Source organism: Schistocerca cancellata, unplaced genomic scaffold (genome assembly GCF_023864275.1).
Source record: "Schistocerca cancellata isolate TAMUIC-IGC-003103 unplaced genomic scaffold, iqSchCanc2.1 HiC_scaffold_718, whole genome shotgun sequence".
NCBI classification, from domain to species: domain Eukaryota; kingdom Metazoa; phylum Arthropoda; class Insecta; order Orthoptera; family Acrididae; genus Schistocerca; species Schistocerca cancellata.
Window position 1 is genome coordinate 6,636,459 of NW_026046729.1, and position 26,713 is coordinate 6,663,171.

At 43.2% G+C, this 26,713-nt stretch overlaps 1 protein-coding gene across 1 annotated transcript in view; it reads right to left on the reverse strand.

Annotated features, from left to right (window-relative positions):
- Positions 1-19,014: 19,014 nt before the first annotated feature.
- Positions 19,015-26,713, reverse strand: part of LOC126141540 (uncharacterized) — a 115,188-nt gene continuing 107,489 nt past the window's right edge. The window contains exon 5 of the mRNA XM_049915253.1: positions 19,015-19,088. Within this exon, the coding sequence (XP_049771210.1) occupies positions 19,015-19,088 (74 nt within the window). The remainder of the gene's footprint in view (positions 19,089-26,713) is intronic.

Genomic DNA, 26,713 nt, shown 5'->3' on the forward strand with positions numbered 1-26,713 from the left:
GCATAAAAGGCAATAGTCAACTCAAGTGTACCACTATTACCTCAACAGAAATATAGTAGAATGTTACCTCACAGCAAATGTTTGTTAGTTGATACCTCAAGTTTGTGATTGGCGAACAGTACAGAGAACCACATTTAGTTCAGTAGGGTTAAACCTAAAAATTAGACATACAGAAAGTAACTGCTACAAAAGGTTTTATTGTTTCAATGGCTTCATTTGTGGCCCAATATGACTATCCTAGGTTTTCCCCCACGGCGGAGTTGTGGAAAGGTGGTAGTGGGTGGGGGGGCAAAACTGTACCAGAAAAATGGGTATTTTTTCGGATTTGTGATTATAGCTTGTAAATGACTCACATATCGAAAACAAAGTGGAAATAAAAATTGTAGGGCATGAATTTCGGCATTGAATGATCCACAGAGCTACCATCCTACATCCATGACACTGACTTCTTGTAGAACATTGAAACATACTGTCAGCTCAGACATAATGAGATATCCGTAGCAGAATAATCTCCATGCCAGCCACATGTATTCTGATAGCAATGCTCATTTGAACATCAACTCACGTTTTTCACATGACACGATGGAAGGTTTTTATGGAGGCAATGAAGTAACAGCAGTATTTTTTATTTCCAAAATGAATATCAGTTAATACCACTTTTACGCTTGTTATCAAAAGTACAATTGTTAGGGAGTATAAAGCAAAAAAATTTAATGGATTGACTACGTTTTTGATGGAAGGACATGGTAAGAGTCGTCAACAGATGTTGAGGTAACTTTGGGTGTGCCACAAGGAAGTTAACTGTGGATGTTGCTGTTCATATTTTCTATCAATTACCTTGCAAACATTAATACTAGTGACCTAACATTTTTTGCAGGTGATTCATTTAGCTATACACTGAGGTGACAAGTCACAGGATACTTCCTAATGCTGCGTCGGACCACCTTTTGTGTGGCACAGTACAGCAACTCAGCATGGTGTGGATTAGACAAGTCACTGGAAATCCCCTGCAGAAATCCTGCACCATGCTGATTCTACAGCCATCCATAACTGCAGAAGAGTTTCCGCCGCAGGATTTTGTGAACAAACTGACCTCTCAATTATGTACCATGACTGTTCAGTGGGGTTCACATCAGGAAATGTGTGTGGAAAAATCCTTCATTGAAATTGCCCAGAATGTTCTGACATGGCACAATGTCATCCATAAAAATTCTATCGTTGTTTGGAAACATGAAGTCCATGAATGGCTGCCAGTAATCTCCAACTAGCCAAACAAAACCATTTCCAGTTCATGATCAGTTCAGTTGGAACACAGAACCCAGTCCGCTGTATGTTCACAGCGTCCACACTATTATGGAGCCACCAACAGGTTACACAGTGCCTTTTGACAACTTGGGTCCATGGCTTTGTCGGGTTCATGCCACACACTAATCCTACCACGTGATGTTACCAAAAGAATTCTGGAGTTTTCCTGTCATATTCTGTCCAAGTCACATAGTCACAAGTGCTGGAGAGGTGCTGCAGGCAATGCCCTGCTGTTAGCAAAGTCACTCACGTCAATCATCTGCTCGCTTAGCCCATTAATGCCCCATTTCAATGCGCTGTCCTAACAGATGCATTTGTCATAGATCCCACACAGATTTATGTCCCCCCTGCGGGTCCGGGGATTAGAATAGGCCCGAGGTATTCCTGCCTGTCGTAAGAGGCGACTAAAAGGAGTCCATCCCCCTCACAGGGGTAGTTAGTGCCTGCGTCCGGAGACGGACGGTTTCACGACCTATAATCGTGGTCTTTTTGGTTTTTCACTTCTCGTTTCTTCCTTCCTTTTGTTGGTTCCTTTCTTTGCTCTTCTCCACCTCACTGTCTTCCTTACTCTTTCCCTTGACTTCTCCTTGCCTTATCATTGCCTTCTTCTCCTTGCCTTATCATTGCCTTCTTCTCCTTGCCTTATCATTGCCTTCTTCTCCTTGCCTTATCATTGCCTTCTTCTCCTTGCCTTATCATTGCCTTCTTCTCCTTGCCTTATCATTGCCTTCTTCTCCTTGCCTTATCATTGCCTTCTTCTCCTTGCCTTATCATTGCCTTCTTCTCCTTGCCTTATCATTGCCTTCTTCTCCTTGCCTTATCATTGCCTTCTTCTCCTTGCCTTATCATTGCCTTCTTCTCCTTGCCTTATCATTGCCTTCTTCTCCTTGCCTTATCATTGCCTTCTTCTCCTTGCCTTATCATTGCCATCTTCTCCTTGCCTTATCATTGCCTTCTTCTCCTTGCCTTATCATTGCCTTCTTCTCCTTGCCTTATCATTGCCTTCTTCTCCTTGCCTTATCATTGCCTTCTTCTCCTTGCCTTATCATTGCCTTCTTCTCCTTGCCTTATCATTGCCTTCTTCTCCTTGCCTTATCATTGCCTTCTTCTCCTTGCCTTATCATTGCCTTCTTCTCCTTGCCTTATCATTGCCTTCTTCTCCTTGCCTTATCATTGCCTTCTTCTCCTTGCCTTATCATTGCCTTCTTCTCCTTGCCTTATCATTGCCTTCTTCTCCTTGCCTTATCATTGCCTTCTTCTCCTTGCCTTATCATTGCCTTCTTCTCCTTGCCTTATCATTGCCTTCTTCTCCTTGCCTTCTTCTCCTTGCCTTCTTCTCCTTGCCTTCTTCTCCTTGCCTTCTTCTCCTTGCCTTCTTCTCCTTGCCTTCTTCTCCTTGCCTTCTTCTCCTTGCCTTCTTCTCCTTGCCTTCTTCTCCTTGCCTTCTTCTCCTTGCCTTCTTCTCCTTGCCTTCTTCTCCTTGCCTTCTTCTCCTTGCCTTCTTCTCCTTGCCTTCTTCTCCTTGCCTTCTTCTCCTTGCCTTCTTCTCCTTGCCTTCTTCTCCTTGCCTTCTTCTCCTTGCCTTCTTCTCCTTGCCTTCTTCTCCTTGCCTTCTTCTCCTTGCCTTCTTCTCCTTGCCTTCTTCTCCTTGCCTTCTTCTCCTTGCCTTCTTCTCCTTGCCTTCTTCTCCTTGCCTTCTTCTCCTTGCCTTCTTCTCCTTGCCTTCTTCTCCTTGCCTTCTTCTCCTTGCCTTCTTCTCCTTGCCTTCTTCTCCTTGCCTTCTTCTCCTTGCCTTCTTCTCCTTGCCTTCTTCTCCTTGCCTTCTTCTCCTTGCCTTCTTCTCCTTGCCTTCTTCTCCTTGCCTTCTTCTCCTTGCCTTCTTCTCCTTGCCTTCTTCTCCTTGCCTTCTTCTCCTTGCCTTCTTCTCCTTGCCTTCTTCTCCTTGCCTTCTTCTCCTTGCCTTCTTCTCATTGCCTTCTTCTCATTGCCTTCTTCTCATTGCCTTCTTCTCCTTGCCTTCTTCTCCTTGCCTTCTTCTCCTTGCCTTCTTCTCCTTGCCTTCTTCTCCTTGCCTTCTTCTCCTTGCCTTCTTCTCATTGCCTTCTTCTCATTGCCTTCTTCTCATTGCCTTCTTCTCATTGCCTTCTTCTCATTGCCTTCTTCTCATTGCCTTCTTCTCATTGCCTTCTTCTCATTGCCTTCTTCTCATTGCCTTCTTCTCATTGCCTTCTTCTCATTGCCTTCTTCTCATTGCCTTCTTCTCATTGCCTTCTTCTCATTGCCTTCTTCTCATTGCCTTCTTCTCATTGCCTTCTTCTCATTGCCTTCTTCTCATTGCCTTCTTCTCATTGCCTTCTTCTCATTGCCTTCTTCTCATTGCCTTCTTCTCATTGCCTTCTTCTCATTGCCTTCTTCTCATTGCCTTCTTCTCATTGCCTTCTTCTCATTGCCTTCTTCTCATTGCCTTCTTCTCATTGCCTTCTTCTCATTGCCTTCTTCTCATTGCCTTCTTCTCATTGCCTTCTTCTCATTGCCTTCTTCTCATTGCCTTCTTCTCATTGCCTTCTTCTCATTGCCTTCTTCTCATTGCCTTCTTCTCATTGCCTTCTTCTCATTGCCTTCTTCTCATTGCCTTCTTCTCATTGCCTTCTTCTCATTGCCTTCTTCTCATTGCCTTCTTCTCATTGCCTTCTTCTCATTGCCTTCTTCTCATTGCCTTCTTCTCATTGCCTTCTTCTCATTGCCTTCTTCTCATTGCCTTCTTCTCATTGCCTTCTTCTCATTGCCTTCTTCTCATTGCCTTCTTCTCATTGCCTTCTTCTCATTGCCTTCTTCTCATTGCCTTCTTCTCATTGCCTTCTTCTCATTGCCTTCTTCTCATTGCCTTCTTCTCATTGCCTTCTTCTCATTGCCTTCTTCTCATTGCCTTCTTCTCATTGCCTTCTTCTCATTGCCTTCTTCTCATTGCCTTCTTCTCATTGCCTTCTTCTCATTGCCTTCTTCTCATTGCCTTCTTCTCATTGCCTTCTTCTCATTGCCTTCTTCTCATTGCCTTCTTCTCATTGCCTTCTTCTCATTGCCTTCTTCTCATTGCCTTCTTCTCATTGCCTTCTTCTCATTGCCTTCTTCTCATTGCCTTCTTCTCATTGCCTTCTTCTCATTGCCTTCTTCTCATTGCCTTCTTCTCATTGCCTTCTTCTCATTGCCTTCTTCTCATTGCCTTCTTCTCATTGCCTTCTTCTCATTGCCTTCTTCTCATTGCCTTCTTCTCATTGCCTTCTTCTCATTGCCTTCTTCTCATTGCCTTCTTCTCATTGCCTTCTTCTCATTGCCTTCTTCTCATTGCCTTCTTCTCATTGCCTTCTTCTCATTGCCTTCTTCTCATTGCCTTCTTCTCATTGCCTTCTTCTCATTGCCTTCTTCTCATTGCCTTCTTCTCATTGCCTTCTTCTCATTGCCTTCTTCTCATTGCCTTCTTCTCATTGCCTTCTTCTCATTGCCTTCTTCTCATTGCCTTCTTCTCATTGCCTTCTTCTCATTGCCTTCTTCTCATTGCCTTCTTCTCATTGCCTTCTTCTCATTGCCTTCTTCTCATTGCCTTCTTCTCATTGCCTTCTTCTCATTGCCTTCTTCTCATTGCCTTCTTCTCATTGCCTTCTTCTCATTGCCTTCTTCTCATTGCCTTCTTCTCATTGCCTTCTTCTCATTGCCTTCTTCTCATTGCCTTCTTCTCATTGCCTTCTTCTCATTGCCTTCTTCTCATTGCCTTCTTCTCATTGCCTTCTTCTCATTGCCTTCTTCTCATTGCCTTCTTCTCATTGCCTTCTTCTCATTGCCTTCTTCTCATTGCCTTCTTCTCATTGCCTTCTTCTCATTGCCTTCTTCTCATTGCCTTCTTCTCATTGCCTTCTTCTCATTGCCTTCTTCTCATTGCCTTCTTCTCATTGCCTTCTTCTCATTGCCTTCTTCTCATTGCCTTCTTCTCATTGCCTTCTTCTCATTGCCTTCTTCTCATTGCCTTCTTCTCATTGCCTTCTTCTCATTGCCTTCTTCTCATTGCCTTCTTCTCATTGCCTTCTTCTCATTGCCTTCTTCTCATTGCCTTCTTCTCATTGCCTTCTTCTCATTGCCTTCTTCTCATTGCCTTCTTCTCATTGCCTTCTTCTCATTGCCTTCTTCTCATTGCCTTCTTCTCATTGCCTTCTTCTCATTGCCTTCTTCTCATTGCCTTCTTCTCATTGCCTTCTTCTCATTGCCTTCTTCTCATTGCCTTCTTCTCATTGCCTTCTTCTCATTGCCTTCTTCTCATTGCCTTCTTCTCATTGCCTTCTTCTCATTGCCTTCTTCTCATTGCCTTCTTCTCATTGCCTTCTTCTCATTGCCTTCTTCTCATTGCCTTCTTCTCATTGCCTTCTTCTCATTGCCTTCTTCTCATTGCCTTCTTCTCATTGCCTTCTTCTCATTGCCTTCTTCTCATTGCCTTCTTCTCATTGCCTTCTTCTCATTGCCTTCTTCTCATTGCCTTCTTCTCATTGCCTTCTTCTCATTGCCTTCTTCTCATTGCCTTCTTCTCATTGCCTTCTTCTCATTGCCTTCTTCTCATTGCCTTCTTCTCTTTGCCTTCTTCTCTTTGCCTTCTTCTCTTTGCCTTCTTCTCCTTGCCTCCGCATTTGAGACACTCTGTCCTCTTTCTCCCTCCCTCTCTTCTTTTTCCTCTTCTTCCTTCCTCCCTGTGCGTGCCTGAAGGTCGACCCACACGTTCGCACGCGTAGCCGGTGACGGGGTAACGCGTAATTCCCCGCCCTGGGTAGACATGTAAGGCACGCGCGTACCCCCTGGTAAAGGCGAGGCCCGGGGAGGGGTGATTGCCTGAGTTGATACCTTCTGATCATGCCGATTGGTCCCTCCGTCTGTTTCTCGGGAGGTGTGACCTGAGGTGTAAACATTCACCTAAGGCGGGAGTGCCCTCTGAGAGGGTCCCCACAAGGAAGGAGCGCGCCATCGGAGACGCTGGCAATCATGAGGGATTCCTCCGCAATGGATTCCACTCCATCTCTCTCGACTTCTGGCCAAAAACGGGAACGTGACCAGCCACCAGTGACAAAAGTACTACCGCCTGCCCCACAGTTCCTCGTCGTTTCTCGATCTGAGGACGGATAGGATTTTTCCACTGTCAACCCTTTCGTTATCCAGAAAGGCGTAGATGCCATAGCCGGATCTGTCAAATCTTGTACCAGGTTGCGTAACGGTACCTTATTCCTAGAAACGGAGTGCCTCTCAGGCACAAAAACTGCTTCGGGCCACACTCCTGTACACGTTCCCTGTCCAGGTGGAGGCCGACCGAACTTTGAATTCGTCTCGTGGTGTAGTCTATACTAGCTCCCTCGACGGATTGACTCACGAGGAGATTCAATCTTTCCTCGCTGAGCAGGGCGTGACGGCTGTCCATAGGGTCATGAAAAAGGTCAACAATGACCTTGTACCGAACCGGACACTTTTCTTGACCTTCGATAGTGTTAAGCTGCCATCGCGCATCAAGGCGGGCTACGAGGTTATTTCTGTTCGCCCCTATGTCCCGACACCTACGCGCTGCTACCAGTGTCAGCGTTTCAATCACACTCGACAGTCTTGTTCCAATGCGGCTAAATGTGTCACTTGTGGCAGGGATGCCCATGAGGGTGACTGTCCACCTCCGTCTCCTCGTTGTGTGAACTGTCAGGGTGACCATGCCGCATCCTCCCGCGACTGTCCTGTCTATAAGGAAGAACGCTGTATCCAAGAAATTCGGGTCAAAGAGAAAGTGTCCACTTCGGCTGCTCGCAAGCTATTGGCTAGTAGGAAGCCCGCGCTGCTCCCAGCGGGGAAATAAAGTACTGTCCTCGCCTCTCCTAGGACTACCAGGGAGGTGGCAACCCAGACATGCGATCTGACCTTCAGCACCACGGTCGTCCGTTCGGCCAGTGCTAAGATCGCGCGGTCGACGTCTCCTCTTCCTCCCATCACCCCATAGACACCAGCCCCTTCATCAGCTTCTGCTAAGACGAAGACCCAGAAGTCCGATGCATGGGCCTTCAAGAAGGAACGATCCCGTGCAGACTTCCTACGTACCTCGACCTCCCAGCCTTCGACCGGTACTTCCACCGAACGTCCTTCCAAGAAGGCTCGTAGGAAGCACAGTTCTCCTTCTCTGCCACGGCGCATTTCTTCTCCTGCGCCACCCAGCGGTTGCCGCCCCAGGCCGTCATCCGTTTCGCCTGGCCGCACCGCTGGTAGCCGAACATCTGGCCGTTCACCGGCGGAGGCAGCTCCCCCTCCCGGCCATCCTCCCAAGATGGCCGATGAACCTGTAGACCCAATGGACGATGACTGTCCGCCTACTGATAGCGGCGGGAGTGCTCGCTCGAAGCCAGGCCCTCAGCGGCCTTCGAGGTGACCCCTTCTTTCATCTTCCTTTTCTTCTTACGATGGCACTTATTCACTGGAATATTCGCAGCATTCGCTCCAACTCCTGTTCTGACACAGCTCTCCGAATTAGTGTTTTAATAGACATTTCGACGTCCGAGGTGGACGAAGCTTTAAGGACAGAGTTTTAGGGGAATTTAGAGACTGCAGATGTTTCCGCGACTCATCGTGCGAGGAGTATAACAAGAGATGCAAGAAATAAGGCACTTATATTTTAAAGAACATAGTTTTGAATGTAAGGAAATGATCAAAACGTTAATTTTTCTGAACACTGTAGTTAAGACAATATCAGTTGTCTTCAAGAATAAGGCATCAGTGAATATACATGTCAAACATTATATGTAGCAAATTATGTAATATAGTTTAACTGACTCCGCCAACCACAAAAAAGCGAGACTGAAAGCTCCTTCTACAAAACATACTGTTCTCACTTCTGCACCAACAAAAGCAGAAACACACATGTCTAACTGCATCTGTCAGCCTCTGCGTTCAAAAAGTATGCAAACTGAACAACATATCACAGTACCACACAGAAATTGGTCATTGCTACAGTTGTGGGGACTCAGAAACAAACAAGTTGGCAGTAACTTGAAGTCCAATTGTTCACAGAAAGGTTAAGCGAGCCTGTGAAACTAGAAGTACCAAATACTTCAAATGGTAGAGATCAATTAATTAGCTATGGCCAGTTATAAACTAGATTCACACCCCAATATTTCATTTCAGTGACTACCGTATTAGGTTGTACATAAACATTGTTTTCCAATTCAGTTCATCGTAATTTCTTTTGTACCCACATCAGTCATTTGAGCCCCACTGTTGGACAAAGCCTCCCCCCAGACTTCTGATATTCCAGTCTCGAGCTACAGGCATGTCCACTTCCCATCTCTCATCAGATTATCTCCTCCATTTTTCTCCTCATCACCTCTAGAATGTAATTCTCACCCCATCTGCCACCTATTCCCCTGACTACATGCCCACCTACGTCCACTTCCTTCCCCCCACCTCTTGAACTCAAGTCTGTTCCTTGACCATTTTCTGTTTCCCTGTCTCCACAAATAATTCTCAGCACGCATTTATCCACTGCTATCTACGCAAACTTTTGATTTTTGTAAGTCTGTATCTATCTGCCCCACATCAGTCCTCTCAATACTCAAAAACATAATTGTAATAAATGAATGAGAGAATCCACAAATCACAATACATTTTGAGTGTGGCCAAATGACTATACTATCTGATTGAAGTACCTGGACGCCATTATGTAACACAGAATTGACTACTAAACTTCCCAAGGAGTGAATCTATCATTACTGCTTCTCTGCTGATAAAGCAGTATCACCTGCCACCTTCTGTAATGTCAGAATGGGTCACGAGGGCTCAGCACATGTAACACGTCCTTGTCTCTGCTGTCTCCTGAATATTTAACATACTTAGGCGTTTCAACCCTCCTAAATTTGCCAAAGTCAGCTGTCAGTGATGTGACAGTAAAACTAAAATATTAAAAACAACCAAAGCTAAATGACGTCCACAGAGGAATAATGTGCTGATGGACATGGCATTTAGCACTGTGGTGGGTAGTGGTAAAATACAGCTGCTGTGCTCTCTCCTTCAGTTTTGGTGTGCTGCTGGTAGTCCCCTTAAGCAAATGTCGGTGCACAGGGAGTTACAAAACACTGGTTAGAATGGCTGAGCAGCTTCTCAAAACAACACATTTGTTCACAACATTAAGTCATGCTCAAGGTAGTGTAAAGAGCGATGACCACAGTACAGTGGACGTTTGGTAACAAAGGACTTAGAGAGATGAATCACACTATACCCCCCATCAATCGATTGGAAAAATTTTGGTTTAATGAATCCCATGTCAACATTATCTATCATGTCTGGTTCCAACAATGAAGTGCACAGAAGGCACTGTTACAGCATGCAATTTTTCCTCATTAATTTGTTCTCCCCTTATTACGCTTTAGGAAATGTCAAACACATAAGAGTAAGTATATATTTGACAGTACTGCGTACTATATTCAGTATAACAATTAAGAAGAAATGAAGCATTGAATCAGCTGATCAATGCCACCTGTCACGACAAAGCATTGTGGGGTGATGGTTTATGGAAGATGGCACTCCTGAAGTGAGCTTTCCTGCCAAATGTTCCATCCTGATTGGAATGTTGGGATGAGTTAGAAAGGTGACTTCACTCCAAATGCAGCACCAGACATCTGTACCGTCTCTGGTTTCAGCTCTCAAGGAAAAACGAGCTGCCATTCCTTCAAAGAGATAGACATCCCACTAAAAGCATCCCCAGAAGAGTTAAAACTTTTGTAAAGGGGAAGGGTGGACACACCACCTTAATGTTTACTAATAGGTGTCCAGGTAAATTTGATTCACTTGTGTAAAGTAGGAACGCAAGCCTCCTAGTGTGGGGTCTTTGTTACCCAGTACATCTGTAGCTGCCCCCACTCCAGCCACAGTACTGCTTCGAGATCTTCTGAGGTAAGCTGCTGTAGTATGGAGTACATTTTGATTGGTTGTGGATGAACACAGCAAGTCTACTATGTACATATGCTGCTTTGTATTATTGTGTTTCTGGTGAAGAACCACACACTTAAAGCAACATATTTGCTAGAAAACTGACAAGACACAGCTGTTTCAGGGATACTGGCAATAATAAATAATACTGTAACAGGGAAATGTGTTGTAACGTGTTAGAGATGCTAGTCCTCGTAATAGCATTTCTGGTGAAGATTTAAAAGAATTGCACCAATGATAAATAGATCTAGTTGCACATTACAGAAAAATCAGCGTTTTGGATGTCATGCTGCATGACGTCTCTCGTGAATAGGGTTTTCTTCAGAAATAAACTTCTGAATGTTAGGAAGATGGCGGTAAATATTATAAATATCGGAGTTAAAGAATACTGTTTAAAACATTTTACTGGAAATGCTACATAATTTTCTTCTAGTTTCCAAACAGGGTCCCAAAATAATAAAACCTTTGGAGAATCAGACAAGGGTTTCTTGCATTGTTCTTATTTCTGTATTATTAGTTCTAATTTAAAATTAATCACTGAGCACAATAAGGTTTTCATTATTTTACATTTATTAGCCTTTAAAATAAGCAAAGTGTTCCATCAAAGTAGCGCAATTCTCAGTGCCGTCTCAGAGTAGTTGTTTTGGTACCCCTGCCGTAAAAAATAAAATACGGAACAGGAAAGAGAGCGTTGAGTTTTCCTCTCCTCCTAGAACATGGAAAGTTCATTGCAATAGCCATAAACAGCTCTCCACTAGAATGATCACACCATATCCTCCCCCCATTCCCCGTGTTGCCATGTGCTCTCAGAAAATTTAAAGACTTCCTGTTAGCAAGTAACAACAAACAAAATGAGCCTATACACTAAAAATCAGATAATGTTACTCACCTTCAGTGTGTGTGCCATCATCCACATGGGGACGAAAGACTTCATCACGATGGAGCAGTTGCCGCAGTATTTTTGTCGTGTACTTCATTTCGCTTTCATGGTTGTCAATGATGATCAGTATGCAGCAGCAGTCATTGCAGACTACTCCATCGTGATTTATTTCTATGTCTAATATGTCCTCTATAAGAAGTAGGAGACGCTTATAAAGTTTTATTTTTCTTGTTTCTGTCCGTGATGACGACGGTGATGGATTTGATGCAGCTGTTTTCCCACACACGAAGCACAATGCACCCAAGCGTGATGACGGTTGTAACTGCAAATACGAGCAAATAAATATCTGTAATGAAGTGCTCATTAATATTCACTTAGACTGGGTTACAATACTGTATATTCTAGAAGGAGCAACTACTATTACCACCAGTTAGAAGCAATGCAAAATATGATACAATGACCTCTCCCACACTATGTGGCTGACAACCATTACTTTACACTCACTGTAGCTCCTCAATCTTTATTTTAACACACGCTTTAGTATTCTGAACCAAACTTTGATTTTATTAAGTTTCTATTGCATTAAGCTTTAAAACAAATACTTCATTTTTTAATATGAATTAATTGGAACATGTGCAACTGCAGTCTCTCAAAAATTATAGGGGATCACAAACAGAATCAAGTTAGGGAAACAGGGAGCAACTGATACAAATGTTTATACTAAAGCAGTTAACTGTGTGTTTGAGTTACTCTATTTGGTGCTGTGATAGGACACAGAGGTGGAACAAGTAGCAACTCTGACGAATGGCATCAACGTCTTTCACCAAATAAATTACAATGAATGTTCATTGGCAGCAGGAAGGCAATCAGTTAATGTATACTAACATATGAAGTACCTTTACTCTGAAGTCTAAACCTGAATGAATGTGATTTTAAACCCTAGTCTGCACCTGTCAAGATCATTTAGCTGTAAAAATCAGAATTTGTGTCTAATTTGTGTTCGACAGGCATGACTAGAACTACAGAAGTTGTCATTGAAGAAACATAGCACATAGCAAGTAATTAGTACCAGAAGATTCAAGAGTTACAGACGTGCTACTATTTGGCAAAAAGCTAAACATCTGTGTGAATAATACATGCTCACTGATTCATTATACATGTAGTGGTATTTCCCAAAACAAATGTCTGTTGTCCTATGTTCTCCCAATATTCACCATTAAAATGTAAGTATGGCGTTTCAAGGAAGTAATTAAAATACAGTAGAACGTAACCAGTATGCACATTTCGTGAGCACAACTTGTAGGCATGCTACATAATTTTAGGTGTACCTGCAACACGGTATTCAAATATCCAGCAATTAATTAAAATATTAGTTGAATAACAGGGAAACAACTAATTCCTTTTTCACGTAATCAGTTATGAACATAGCTCCCAAGATATTTACTATTAAACGCATACTACATCTTCACAACAGAAGCCACGGAAATCTCACAAGTTGGCACTACGAAATATTGTCTTCCGCGACCATTCGCAAAATGCTAAACACTCTAAGTATTTCCGGCACGTCCCTGTCCAGCACTCTGTGTCGTGTGCGACGCGATGCTGCTGCCCCACCTCCATACAGTCTCTCCACTGACATCGGTAGTCGCCTACCGTAGTAACGAGCGCTGTGGTTGACTAGAGCGCTTCCGCAATGTCTCCAAGCCAACGAACACACAAACATATTGAAACACTTACAAAATACTGGATTTACACTTAAATGACTTAAAAATAAATATTCGTGTGGCTCGACCATAAACATACTGTAACACACATTACTAAATACATGACCAAATCACACACATGAAACGAATAGAAACAAAAGTAGGCCAGTAGCCTAATGTCTCTGCTTTCTAAAACTCTGTAAATATTTGATCAATTTCTTCGTGAATGGTATATATCGGATATAAACACAGGCCTAGATGGATAAATATATTTTTTCGTGTAACCGTGTCCACAGCTCATGGCCTTGCGGTCTCGTCCTCACTTCTCGAGCACAGGGTCCTAGTTTAGATTCCCGGCAGGGTCAGGGGTTTTCACCTGCCTCGAGATGACTGAGTGTTTGTGTTGTCCTCATCATTTCATCATTCATGAAAGTGGCGAGATCGGACTGAGCAAAGGTTGGGAATATGTATGGGCGCTGATAACCGCGCAGTTGCGCGCCGCACAAACCAATCATCGTGTAACGCGATTAATAGTGATCGGCTATTTGGACATAAATAATTCATATTACATGCCTGTAATTCATACCAATTTAGGTTTACACCAATAGCTTTCTGAACACACATCGATCGAAAAAATCGGACGAACGGTTTAGATTTTAGAAATTCGTTGCTGGCTGTTGTATAATTTGCAGTCAGATACTAAACTTTAAAGTAATAAAGATATTGAAAATCTGATCACACCATCAGAATCGTCGTGCACATAATGGTAATGTACATGCTTCTTTTTAAGGTATCATGATCCATCTGGCTATTAATTTCTACATGAACTGTGAAATGTCATTATGGTTTCACAATGTGCACCCTCTTTGTGTCTGAGGAGATTTGTATGCTGGGAGTGCCAAAGTCCATTCCTTGACACTGCGTCAACATGGAATTCCCACGCGGTCGGCCTGGACCACGCAGTGTGGCTACCCCTGTTCCCGTGGCTAGTGTTCGGCCCCACGCAGCTGCTGACAAGCCCCTGCTTGCGGAGTGGCCCGTGCGGCCACGCCAACTCTGAATACTTTAAGGGCGCCACAACTCGCCCATTGCATTACAACATCTGAAAGATAGCTGTTCAGATATCGCTCCATTCGCGTAACAGCCACTAGTGGCTCCACTGTAAGGATACAAATCAGGTTTGCTTCAAATAGACTTTGTAACGGTCGTTAACTTTACTTTCGAGATTGGATGTGATACGCTGACGTTAGTAGAGAATGCCTTTCAGGCGATGAAGACGAACTGAGTTTGAGGGAGCGCATGTAGTAGGGTTACAAGAAAACTGATATTCCTTTTGTGATATTGCAGAAAAACTTAAAAGCAATGCGACCACTGTCCATTATTACTGGTAGAGGTGGTCATGGGGATCTATAGTCACAAGACCACGCTTTGCACCACCATGTAGCGCTACCGAGAAGACGTACAGCTTTGCTGCTTGGTGGTGCATGTGCAGCAGCAGTTGGAGCAGCTGTTGGCACCAGTGACACGAGGATCTGGCCCAAATTGATTACTTAGAGCTGAGTTGAGCCAGACGACCTGTAGCGTGTGTTCCACTCATACCAAACCATCGCCGTCTGCAATTTCAGTGGTGTCAAGGGAGAGCTCATGGGGGGGAGGTGGGTGGGCAGTTACATTCCCTGAAGAAATGTTCCTACCCTGGTGCCATGGTGGATGAGAGGTCAGTTGAGGGCCGGCGACGAGCCTGTCTGTGTGCTACACAAACTGGACCCAAACCTGAGGTTCTCATTTAGGGTTCAACTTAACATGATAGCAGTACGACTGCCCCACGTAGCCTGACACCAGATTTGTACATCAGTCTGAAGATTCTACCTGTTGACTACCATTCCCAAACAGCACTATAGAGGCAGATTTCAAACAGAACAATGCTTGGCCACATGCCGCTGTTGTAACCCAACATAATCTACATAGTATAGATACATTGCCTTGCCCTGGGCAATCACCAGATCTATCTTCTATTGATTAAATACTGGACATCATCTGAAGAAAGAGCCCCCCAGGGGGTCCACAACTCTTTTGTGGCCCCCCAGGGGGTCCACAACTCTTTTTGTGGATACGTGCGTAGCGAGCACGGGACCCCAAGCTAATTTGGCCCTCCTTCCTTTCCGGTATGCATACCTTCCTTTTTCCGCATCCTTCCCTCTCCCCCATCTTCGCCCTTCCTCCCCTCACCTCTGGGTCTTCCCTTCCCTTTCTCCCCCAATGGGAGTATGGTTTGTGCCTACGTCCGGAGACGGACGCTCATAAATGTACCGCATTCTTCGCCTTCTCTGCTTGTATGTCTTCATCCTTCCTTTGTCCTTCTCTTTTCCTTACCTCTTCTCTTTACCCTTTTCTCAGCTCTGGCGTTTGAGGACTCTCCTCTTTCCTTTCTCTTTCTTTGTTTTTCCCTTTCTCTTTCTTCCTCCCTGTGTGTGTCTGAAGGCCGACCCACGCACTTCCATGCATAGCCAGTGACGGGGTAACGCGTAATTCCCCGCCCCGGGTAGACAGGTAGGACACGTACGTACCCCCTGGTAACGGCCAGGCCCAGGGAGGGGTGTTTACCCGAGCTGATACCTTCCGAAAGTGTCGATTGGTCCCTCCGTCCGTTTGTCGGGAGGTGTGACCTGAGGTGTGAACAATCACCTAAGGCGGGAGTGCCCTGAGAGAGGGCCCCCACAAGGGAGGAGCGCGCCATTGGGGACACCGGTAATCATGGGCGATTCTTCCGCAATGGTTTCCTCACCTTCCACTATGTCTGCTCACAAGCATAAGTTCACTGAGTCTCAGCCACAGACAGTTCTTCCATCGTTGCCACAGTTCCTTGTTGTTTCTCGGTCTGACTTTGGTCACGACTTCTCCATGGTCAACCCTTTCATTATTCAGAAAGGTGTCGACGCAATTGCAGGTCCTGTAAAGTCTTGTTCCAGATTACGGAATGGCACCCTGTTGTTAGAAACAGTCAGTGCCCTCCAGGCACAAAAATTGCTGCGTACCTCACTACTACACACCTTCCCTGTCCGGGTGGAACCGCACCGTACTTTAAATTCCTCGCGTGGAGTCGTATATACACGCTCCCTCGATGGATTGTCTGACGAAGAAATTCAGCACTATCTGTCTGACCAGGGCGTAACGGCGGTTCATAGAGTAATGAAACGGGTTGACACGAACATCATTCCAACCCGTACTGTCTTCTTGACATTTGACACAGTTCAACTCCCATCGAAAATTAGGTTCAGTTGCGGATAGGTTCGTTTAGTCATTGTGCATAAGGAATAATCACAAGCAATCTCAGCATTACTTTGCGTGCTGGTTGACTACTGCTATTGACCTCCCCTGCCCCCCTATTGTCTAAAGTGCAGTACGACTCTCATAGGTATGAGACTACATCTGGAAGCTCTCATGTTGTCTTGCAATTAGTTGGCATACATATGCTTAAGATTCTTAAGTTGTTTGATACTCATTTACTGAAATGTCTTGGCAATAGTAGATACATCAGAAATATTGGATACATAAAATATTACTATATTCTTTAACATGACTTCATTGTATTGTGTTTTTGTATGTTCAATTTAATGATCAAGCCCATTACATTTTATTTTTGTGCCCTTCACTTACCTCTGGGTTTGTGCATGGCTCCTATGTTCATGAAGAATGTGCACTTCGAACATACAGTTCACTTTGGGAGTGGAGTGAAGATTAATTTCATAATCCCTTTATTGAACGTAATCAATTTAATTTTATACATTAATACGATCTTAAGTCATAATACTTGGCAGAAATAGTTCCATATTGCTATGCACATGTATACTCTCCATTTGTCCTGACAATGTATAACTTCAGAACTGCAAACTTATGTTCACTTTTATATACATTTTTATTGCAACAGTTTTTCTTCGTATATGTAGAAATGTAGGATATCTGATGTGAAAAATATTTTTTGTTAAGTATGTGAAGATGACAACGTAATCCCATTGGATCTTCAATTCCTTCTACTGTTATATTGCGTTTCCTTCTCTTATGGTGTTTGTATACTACTGTGAGTGTGATCAGTGAATGAAACTAGTAATAAGTGATAAGAAGACAGCATTGTAACGGACTTTTCGAAGCCAATGCTTGATTTCGTACTGATCGCCAGTATATGCATATGTCGGTGTTTGAAGATAAAACACGTTACTGCTTAGAGATAGCTATAAAAGTAATTTTGTCTAACCTTCGATCTTTATGTAACCTCACCAATACCTCATGAGGGTCCTACTCATTGCAGTCTCTCACTTCCTCTTCCTTTTTAACCTCTCCCAGCCTACCTCTTCTACCTGAGGAACGAACTGCTAGTTACAGAATCCATGGTTTTCTTAATTGTAGTTAATGATACCTGTTATGTTATCATTGTCTTTTTATGAATTTTTGTGTGTTCATATCAGTGCAGAGAACTCTCTGAAATATTTGCAATCAAAGAGTTCATCGTAACTGAAATTTGTATTACAAGTAGTCAATTGAAATTCCTGTATCTGAAAGTAAACTGTAATATTACGTGAAAAGTTGCTGAGATTTTTAAATTAGTGTTATTTCTCACAAGCACTGTAATAAAGCCTGTTACAAAAATTCTCCACTTACTAGAATTGGTAAATGGTAGATACAGAAGCTGGTTTACAGTTGAACTGTTACGGATATTTTACTTTGTATGACCAGATCTAACAACTTGCATAGCCATTTCAACTATAACTGAGATAAAGAAAATTGTAACTCAAGAAATTATTTTTAGGTAAGGTGTAAACTCAATTTAGCTCTCGTTGTGTAACGATCACAAACTTTCAATGTCAAATAGATCAGCAGCATTATTAAATAAGTAGCTTCTACAATATACAGTGTGCAGATGCATCTTCAAAGTTACCTTCTGTTAATCACCATTACTTTGTAAGCAGTATTACAGAAGCGCAGTCAGACTAGAAATATTACTCTAAAATAATTGACAACCTTAGGACATCAACGTTCCTTTCATGCAAATGGTCTTGCTAGTCACTGTTCACGAAGTCTGACTTTACTTCCACTTACTTCACGATATTCTGTTTCCTTTCCTGTCGGCCTCTCTCGGTCAACTCTTGTTCTTTTCGACCCCAATGGTATTAGGTTGCGAGGCCAGAGGGTGTCTTTCATTTTCACTATTGCCTTCGATTGGGGAAGGGGGGGGGGCGGCGGCCTCAGACGTGGTTAGAGAGGAAGCCAACGTTCCTGGGAGCGATCCCATCAGAGAAAGCCTGGCCCTCCAAGCTGGGTGTTAAGCGATAAAGTTGGTAAACGATCCATGTGAGTCTTCATAGTCCAACGCCTGAAAATAATTTTTGGATGTGAAGACTAAGCAAGAGACAGAACAAGCCATACCAGATGTGTAAACAGAACAGTAGTGTCAGCATGATCACTCACAATATCCCTAGTTCGTAAATAAAATGTGAATCGCAGATGGAGACGTTACTCTGCATCAGTAGTGAAGTAAATGCGATCCAAAAGGAAGCCTTAAACATAAAGAAGGTTGCTTCTCAGGATGTAAACCATGCCGAATGTTAACTGTTGCTGATCTTGGAGGTGTGATCACCAGTAGAAATATTGGAGCATATTGGAATCACACAATCAAAAGTTCCTGCAGTTACTACAGGGACAATCCTGGATAGGTCCACAGCGCTGAAGTGACCTTGATGGCTAGTGAACAAATGAAAGTGAGACAGAGAAGGCTGATATTTCAAAACTCCAGTGATATTATGTACCATGCCGTAGACCGCTGACAAGCAAAGTAATTTTGTGGTTGCCAGTTGCGAAGAGAAGACAATGTGAAGACGGGGATAGAACGCTGTGGTCGAGCATTGCTGTATCAGATACTGGTGTACTCCCTCCCAAAACAGTGTCTGCAGCACACAGCCCGCCAGATGGCACCATATTCCAAGTTCCGTGTCTGACCTCACGGACGTCTGCACCGATTTTCATCATTTGTTTGTTGGTGGCTATAACTGGAAGAGTTGTGACCATTTGTCATCGAAGAAGATCGTTCCGCAGATCAGTCAGCAAGAATAAGAGAAGAGGTCCAGCCAGAACTTCACCTGCTCTCGTTCACTTCACGAAGATGATGGTGGCGTCCGCTGAATGCAGTCCTTCCAGCCACTTCACTATCGCTACTGCCTGACCTGAAAGCACCCAGCTCACAAGATATACAGTGGAAGATGCTAGTTGTTGGCCAGCACCTCAAAAGTGGAAATCCGTTCCCGACGACTTACGAGCCTTTCAGCGAGACATTCCAGAGTTGGCTCTGGAGGGACAGTGATAGTTTAAAGGCCAGTGGCTCCGAAGTTAGGGACATCCCCCCCCCCCCCCCGCAAATCACACCCCTCCCCTATCTTACGTACTTCATACTGTTGTTTACTGCTTCTGTACCTAAATCAGTTACATAAAATAGCAATTAAATTTTCATGTTGAATATATATGTAAACTGAAATTACGTGTCGGATCTCCTAGTAATACATTTCCTTAAGTTTGTTAATTATGTAAATGAAAATCAGTCAATGCATTACATCACATGACTGTAATATGGCTAAATTTGAAAATGTGACTAATATAGTTCTGTCGTTAACACGTCAAATATATTAAATTCATAAGTGCAAATGTCTCACCATTGTAGAAGACGAAAGTTGTCGTCAGACGTAGGTAATAAGTTACAATGGTCGAAAGACAAGAGGTGTACTGTAAGTATCCTGTTAGAGGGTGTTGTTTACCAAGAAATGCGTCGGTAGTCTAAAAAACCCAAGCAGATGAAACGCCCGTTGTATCCACAGTCGTTGAGATGGAGCTGTAGCTCCGAAACACATTGGGCGGATAGTAGAAAATGATTTTTTCCTGTCTGTACTGAAAGTTGATTCACTGATGTTACGTGATTTCCATAAAATTGTCTGTTCACAACAAATAAGTTGATTGTAAATTAATATTATGCATGCGTTGTTACCAATGCAGTAACATGACTATTCAAAATATCGACGTGATGTTTCCATATACCTCTAATTTATTTGAGAAAATGCTGTGTCTGAACATGGAAGGGTTCTAAATGTACCAGTAAACCTCTGAGCCTTAAAGACTCGAACTCTCATGTACAAAACAGCTTCAGTCGTCTGATTACTTTATAAATTAGTTACTGTTATAATAATTGTATTTCAAATTTAGTTTCAAACCTTTCATAAACTTTCCAAACGAACTTCATGTTCATAAGCGAGAAAATCACTGGGTGTTCCCATCCTCACATACTCGATGAGTTGTCAAGATACTTCTGTGCTGTCAGTTACGCTGCCTAATGTCACACAGTTTGTAACCGTAAAACTTAGTTTTGTTGTTAAACTTCTAACATGATATTATGCATCGTAATGTGCAGATCATGATAGCATTGTATATATTAAGTACGTGAAGTAATGCAACTCAAATTTGTTTCTCCTGGAAGCAGCTAGATTCTTAATGCACAATCGACCAGGTCATCGGATTGTAGTAATATTTATATTGAATGGAAAGTCTGTCAGCAGTTGGATTAAAATAATCCTCCCATTTACCACTAGTAAAAAAACTCCAGCTGTGTAGTTGAGCACAAATGTTGACGTAGCTAAGCAGCAACCTCTCGTAGCTAGAGGAGGTTGTAAAGCCACTTCCTACAATGGGGTGTACCTGACACCGGGACCACAGTGCCATCGTGTGTAATCAACACACGTCAAATAATGGTCTTAAACTTCCTGCTGTGGGTTCGTCATCTGAGCATCCCATCTCAGATGTTTTGCGATTTCCAGTATTTCCTTACTTTCAGAGATTGGCCATATTTAGCTTTCAAATCATTCTGTACAAACCTTCAAATTCTGCTTTCCCTGATGTGTGTCATCCCTAAAATATGTGGAAGGCTACCCGAGGTAAATGATAAATGAGCTTTTGTGCAAAGTTTGTAATATTGATCAAACTGACATTTCTTTAGTGCAAGAAACTGTTACCATTTTCAGTAAATAATAAAGGTGTATCATTATTAGCAGCCGATGAGGCTGTTGCAATGTAGTGAGCATTCCATCAAAATTACTGGTAATCGGTTTGAAGTAAAGTCCAGTTCAGGGTTGGTCGTTAACTTCGGTTCTGCCTGCACATCTCGCAGCTTCTGATTAACTGAATATCGAGCTTCTGTGCTGGTGTTCCATTCTAGCTGCTGTATCGAGCTCGGAGGGATGTGGTTACTGCACAAAGTTGTTGGGCATTGTGATGTGTAACTTTGATATTCGTGGTCTGTTACGGGGTCTTTGAAAGTACAGTGACGTAGCTGGAAAGCGATTACCCTGCGCATTTTAGGGTTAAAGATTTTTAAACCCAGTCATTCGTCAGGTCACTTTTGTCCTATAGCTTATGGACACATTTTGAAAATACGTAAGCCAAATTTCTTCCAATTTCTATTCGTCCTAGGGGCAATTAGGCCTAATTGTTATGTGGTATGAAAGATTTAACATTATTTTGCGTGACTGTAGGTGTCTGACTAGGCACAATTATTTCAAATATGGAATGTCAGTTGCTCTCAGGAGATAAATGATCTCATGTTTTACAGTAGTCAGTTTGTATGCTTTTGACACTTGCTGGATGAGGACAGGAAAATTTTCTCAAAGTAAAATAAACGCAAAAAGAAATTAAGTAGGATGATCTTCAAAATCAGACCCAGCCAGGTGTGGGACGAGTTCACACTAGAGAAGCGAAACTCGGAGATTAAAACGTGGGACAATGTATCAGAAACATGTCGCACACGCCAACGACCGCTTCGCGAAAGAACAGGCCTTCAGCAACTGTCGAGGTGACAGAACGCCGTCCGGCAGAACGCAGCGGCCGCTGCCCAGGGGAGGCGCGGCCAGGCCGCACTGCGCGTCCAGAGCTCACTGCGGCGACCCACGGCCCCGCAGGAACACCACTCCGGCCCTCGTTACACAGTGACAACTTGGGCCGAAGACAGTCCAGACTTCGTAGTATAGTAGGGAAGACACATCTGCTGCTAACCGCTGTGCGTTCCTATCTGCCCACAGCTCGGAGACACACCTCGCTACTCCGCGAAAACGGCAAGCAGATGTCGCTTTTTTGTTTTTTCGCTGTGGTGTTTGATCAGTGTCCTGACTGGGTTGCCGCAGCCCGCCACGATTCCATCTAGAGTAGCACTTGCAACCCACGTCCTCTATTATTTGCTGGATGTATTCCATTCTGTCTTCCTCTACAGTTTTCGACCTCTACGGCTTCCTATAATACCACTAGTACCATGGAAGTCATTCCCTCTTACCAGATGTCCTGTCATCCTGTCCCTTCTCCTTATCAATGTTTTCCACATATTCCTTTCCTCTCCGACTCTGCACAGAACCTCATTCCTTACCTTGTCAGTCAACCTAATTTTCAACATTCGTCTGTAGTTCATCTCAAATGCTTCGATTCTCTTCTGTTCCAGTTTCCCCCAGTCCATGTTTCACTACCATACAATGCTGTACTCGAGACGTACATTCTCAGAAATTTCTTCTTCAAATTAAGGCCGATATTTGATACTAGTAGACTTCTCTTGGCCAGGAACGCCCTTTTTGCCAGTGCTAGTCTGCTTTTGATGTCCTCCTTGCTCAGTCCGTCAGTCGTTACTGTGCTGCCTACGTAGCATAATTCCTTAACTTCAGCTACTTCGTGACCATCGATCCTCATATTAAGTTTCTCCCTGTTCTCACTTCTATTACTTGTGATTACCTTCGTCTTTCTTAGATTTACGCTCAATCCAAACTCCTCTCGTAGAAGCACAGCAGTCACACCTGAATAAGATGCGTTGGTCTGCACAATGAAAGATTTCTGGAAAGCACACTGTATGAAATGGGGTTAGCCAAAGCGGTCTTCACAGCATCATAGGCAGACAGTTGCGATACTCCGCACCTGTCTTACGTAGGTCATTCAAGGGAATGGCTAATTGAGCAAAATGGGGCACGAACTTCCTTAAGAAAAATTGAGCATGCCTATAAAACCGAGCAATTATCTTCTTGTTCTGAGATGCAGAAAACACACACAAATATCTAGACTGTCCTTGATCGAATTTGAACCTTTCAGCTGCCTTATGTGGTAGACTTACTTTAGACAGCTTAATTATGAGGCCCTCAGCACGTAAACGAAGTAAGACCTACTCCAGATATTGGTGTTCGAAGAGAGCGCTGCCCGCATCTCGTGGTCGTGCGGTAGCGTTCTCGCTTCCCACGCCCGGGTTCCCGGGTTCCCGGGTTCGATTCCCGGCGGGGTCAGGGATTTTCTCTGCCTCGTGATGGCTGGGTGTTGTGTGCTGTCCTTAGGTTAGTTAGGTTTAAGTAGTTCTAAGTTCTAGGGGACTTATGACCACAGCAGTTGAGTCCCATAGTGCTCAGAGCCATTTTGAAGAGAGCGCTGTAGACACCATCGTCCAGATAATCGTAAAGAGACTTAATTTCAGATCTCGCGAGATATTATCCAATAATCGGGAAACGACGGCTCCACCTGTGTGCAGTCCCAATATAACTCTGTTAAACCTTTACAGTGGGAAGAATGTGATAAAATGCCTGGTTCAGACTGAAGACCGTAAAATCTTTGTCTTCGTAAACCTGGTGATAAAATGGCGTAAGTCTGTAACGGAACAGGTTGCAAAATAACCTTAACATTCAACCGTATATAAAAAACGAGCAGGCGGTACCCAGACAACTCTTTCAGGACTAGAAACATTGACGAGGACGAGGCTGGAAGAGATGCAGATGGCCTAATTACTCATTCCTCAAACACTTTGTCCACTATCTGCCGTAAGGCCTGCCTTGCACAGTGAAAGCAGATACGGGGATTGCCTAACTGGAACATAATTGGTCAGCCGTTTCTTGTAAAGGATGCTATTGGTGACGGACGATTTATTGACCAAAAAGTCGGGGAACTGAGTGAGAAAGTCAAACAGGCCCTCAGACTCCCCTCTGGATAAATGGCTCACGCCGAACCACCCCACATCTACATTCTTAAATCCAGTCACAACTTGACGTGAACATGATCTGAATTTGTCAGTGCAAAACCTAAAGAAAATTGCTTTATCAGCTTCATCTATAACTAAGCCCGCTCGCTGGATCCAAACGCAGCCAATAACAAACTGCCTGAAAGATATCTAGTTACTAATAGTTTAACTAGCAACGAAAAATCTTGTGCAGACAAATCACTTTACAGTAACCCATCAGGGATACCACCTGTCCGTTGACAGCACGATGTCCTTGTAAAGTGAGCTCCAAGCAGAACACGTGCGTGAAAGATTACGATACGACCGGTAGTTGTAATCTCACCCTGCCACACATCACCATTAGCTTCCATTCTTTGTACAATTTTGGAAAACAGTGAGATTACGGAAGAGCAATTTTTTACTTACCTTGATTATCTCGTTGTAGATAGCTGTCCTGCCTAAAACTACTTTCTTGCAGCTGAAAATTTCGATTTCTTAGGTTCGTGAAAAGAAAATAACTGAACAGTTTCCTTTTGCTATGAACATCCTTTTATTTTATACCATTCTTCTAAATCACACATACTCCCATGTTAAACCAATAAATACACTGTCGCTTAAAAGTTCAATAAAACACATGCGTTTCCATCAGACATGCCCACCACTCCTTACATACTCTGCGGTACCTCCAATATCCCAAAGACTTCATAAAGTAAGAGTTGGCAAAACAAAAGAAGAATCATCACCAAAATATCATTTCATAAATTAATCCAGACATCAATAATTAGTGTTAGATTGTGCAATAAATGCGAATTTTAAGTATGCCACAAATTTTGTGATTTAAATTAATTTCCAAAAAGAGCCATTTTAACTGTTACTACCAATCGTGACACAATCTTTTTTATACATGTTACCCTGACCTACAACATATACAAAATAAAATGAATTTTTGTAATGAGACAGCTGATACAGTTTTAACCTATGAGAAATTTGAGATTATATATGGTATCGGTTATGTCTATAAATAAAAGTAATGTCTCAGGAGGAAGAATATTCATTACGTAGTGCAACGATGAGATATTACTGCTGGACTCCAGTAAGTTGCAGACTGCACAAACAACCAAAGTACTTCAATAACGTGTGGCAACTCATCCAAGGTTAGCACATCCAATCCCTGCACCACGGTACATATAGGATGGAAGAGCTTAGCAAAAGGTCATCAAAGTCATTTACTACAGCCCCGGTAATTAGTACGTTGCTGTACATACCACCTTGATTTTCTACGCTAGTCGAAAAACGTATGGAAGAAACTGCAGAAAGCTTCCTTACCATCATTCACCAAATGTAGACATAGTTACTGGGTAGCTGTAGGTAGTGCCTTGATTTTCTACCCTAGGCGAAAAACTTACAGAACCCACCGGAGCTTCCTTACCGACATTTTGGAAGCCCTTCTTTCCACACAGACGTAGACAGCAGACAGCCTGCATCCCTGATTTGAAACGATCATAATAGTTGTACCAACCCCACAGTCGCAGCAGTTGCAAACGTTGTTTCGGGAGCAGAAAAACTGTCGCAACATCGTGAGGGTTTCGATGAGAGGCCACTCTCGGATACCTGGAATTAAATAAGAAGACGGCCGTGCAAAGCAAGTACCGAGGCATGCAGCTAATGGAGCTACTATATATATGATTAGCTCCCTCTCAAAGATATGATACCCATGCTCACGAATAGATTCTTTGGACTGGTAAGAGGAATGGTCACAGACATCGAAAATCAAAAGCGATCACTACACGTTAGTTCATCCAACAGTTCAGTGTGTTCCAGGGTATCACAACTACAGTATGGCTGAAAATTAAACATTGAAAGTTCAACAAACACTTGCATCGACTCGAGAAGTGTCATCCAACCACTCACTTCTACGAAGTCCTCTGGGCATGTATCACATCAGCCTCCTTAGACGTAATCTTCGGGCTCTTTGTCATATGTTCCCAGTCAGCCTCCGAAGTCCGTTAACATCGAACGCTGTAGCAACATACAACCTGCCGTACGAATTAGATAACAGTGCCAGCATCGGAATATAGCTCCCAGTTGCTAATCAATGCTTAATGTACTGAGAATGCCAGAAGACCAAAGCTCAATTGACTGTATCTGCTACTCTGCAGAATATGGAATGCTCAGTCTCAAAATTCATGTCACTGTACGTTCTGTGTATACTTGCCTGTGTACTGGTGTATCAATGCGTGTGGCTGTAATAACACTTCAGTTCTTGTTAACTGTTCGGCTGTTCTGTGTAGACGGAACTTATAGACTTGTACAAACATTTAATTGTCTTTCCGAAGCTTTTGAAACAATTGTCAGAACATACAAAAAACATTTCATTTTAGTCATTATTGTGGACTGACTGGCAATATCCCAAATTTTTACCAATGGCGAGTTATTTCTTCTGTTAGCAGAAGAATTTTTATAGCATACTAGCACTGTGTGTCTTGTGTTCGATTTTCGTCCTGTTCACTCGTTTTCGTGTACTGATCGTAAATCTTGTTTTATGTCGAATACGATACTTGTCAATCCTGTGTTACATCGTACCAGGACACGAATTCAAATGTCTTCCATGAACTGTCGAAACCAACTGTAATAACATTTCCTGTGTTTGGTTGGCTGTATGTGCACGTTCCGAAAGCCAAGAAATTAAAAAAAAAAAAAAAGTTGCGCCTCTTATAGTTTCTGCTGTATGCGTACACTTGCCGCAGGGACATGCAAGGATCAGGCACTGTGCTATCATTCTGCAATGCAGTTTCACAG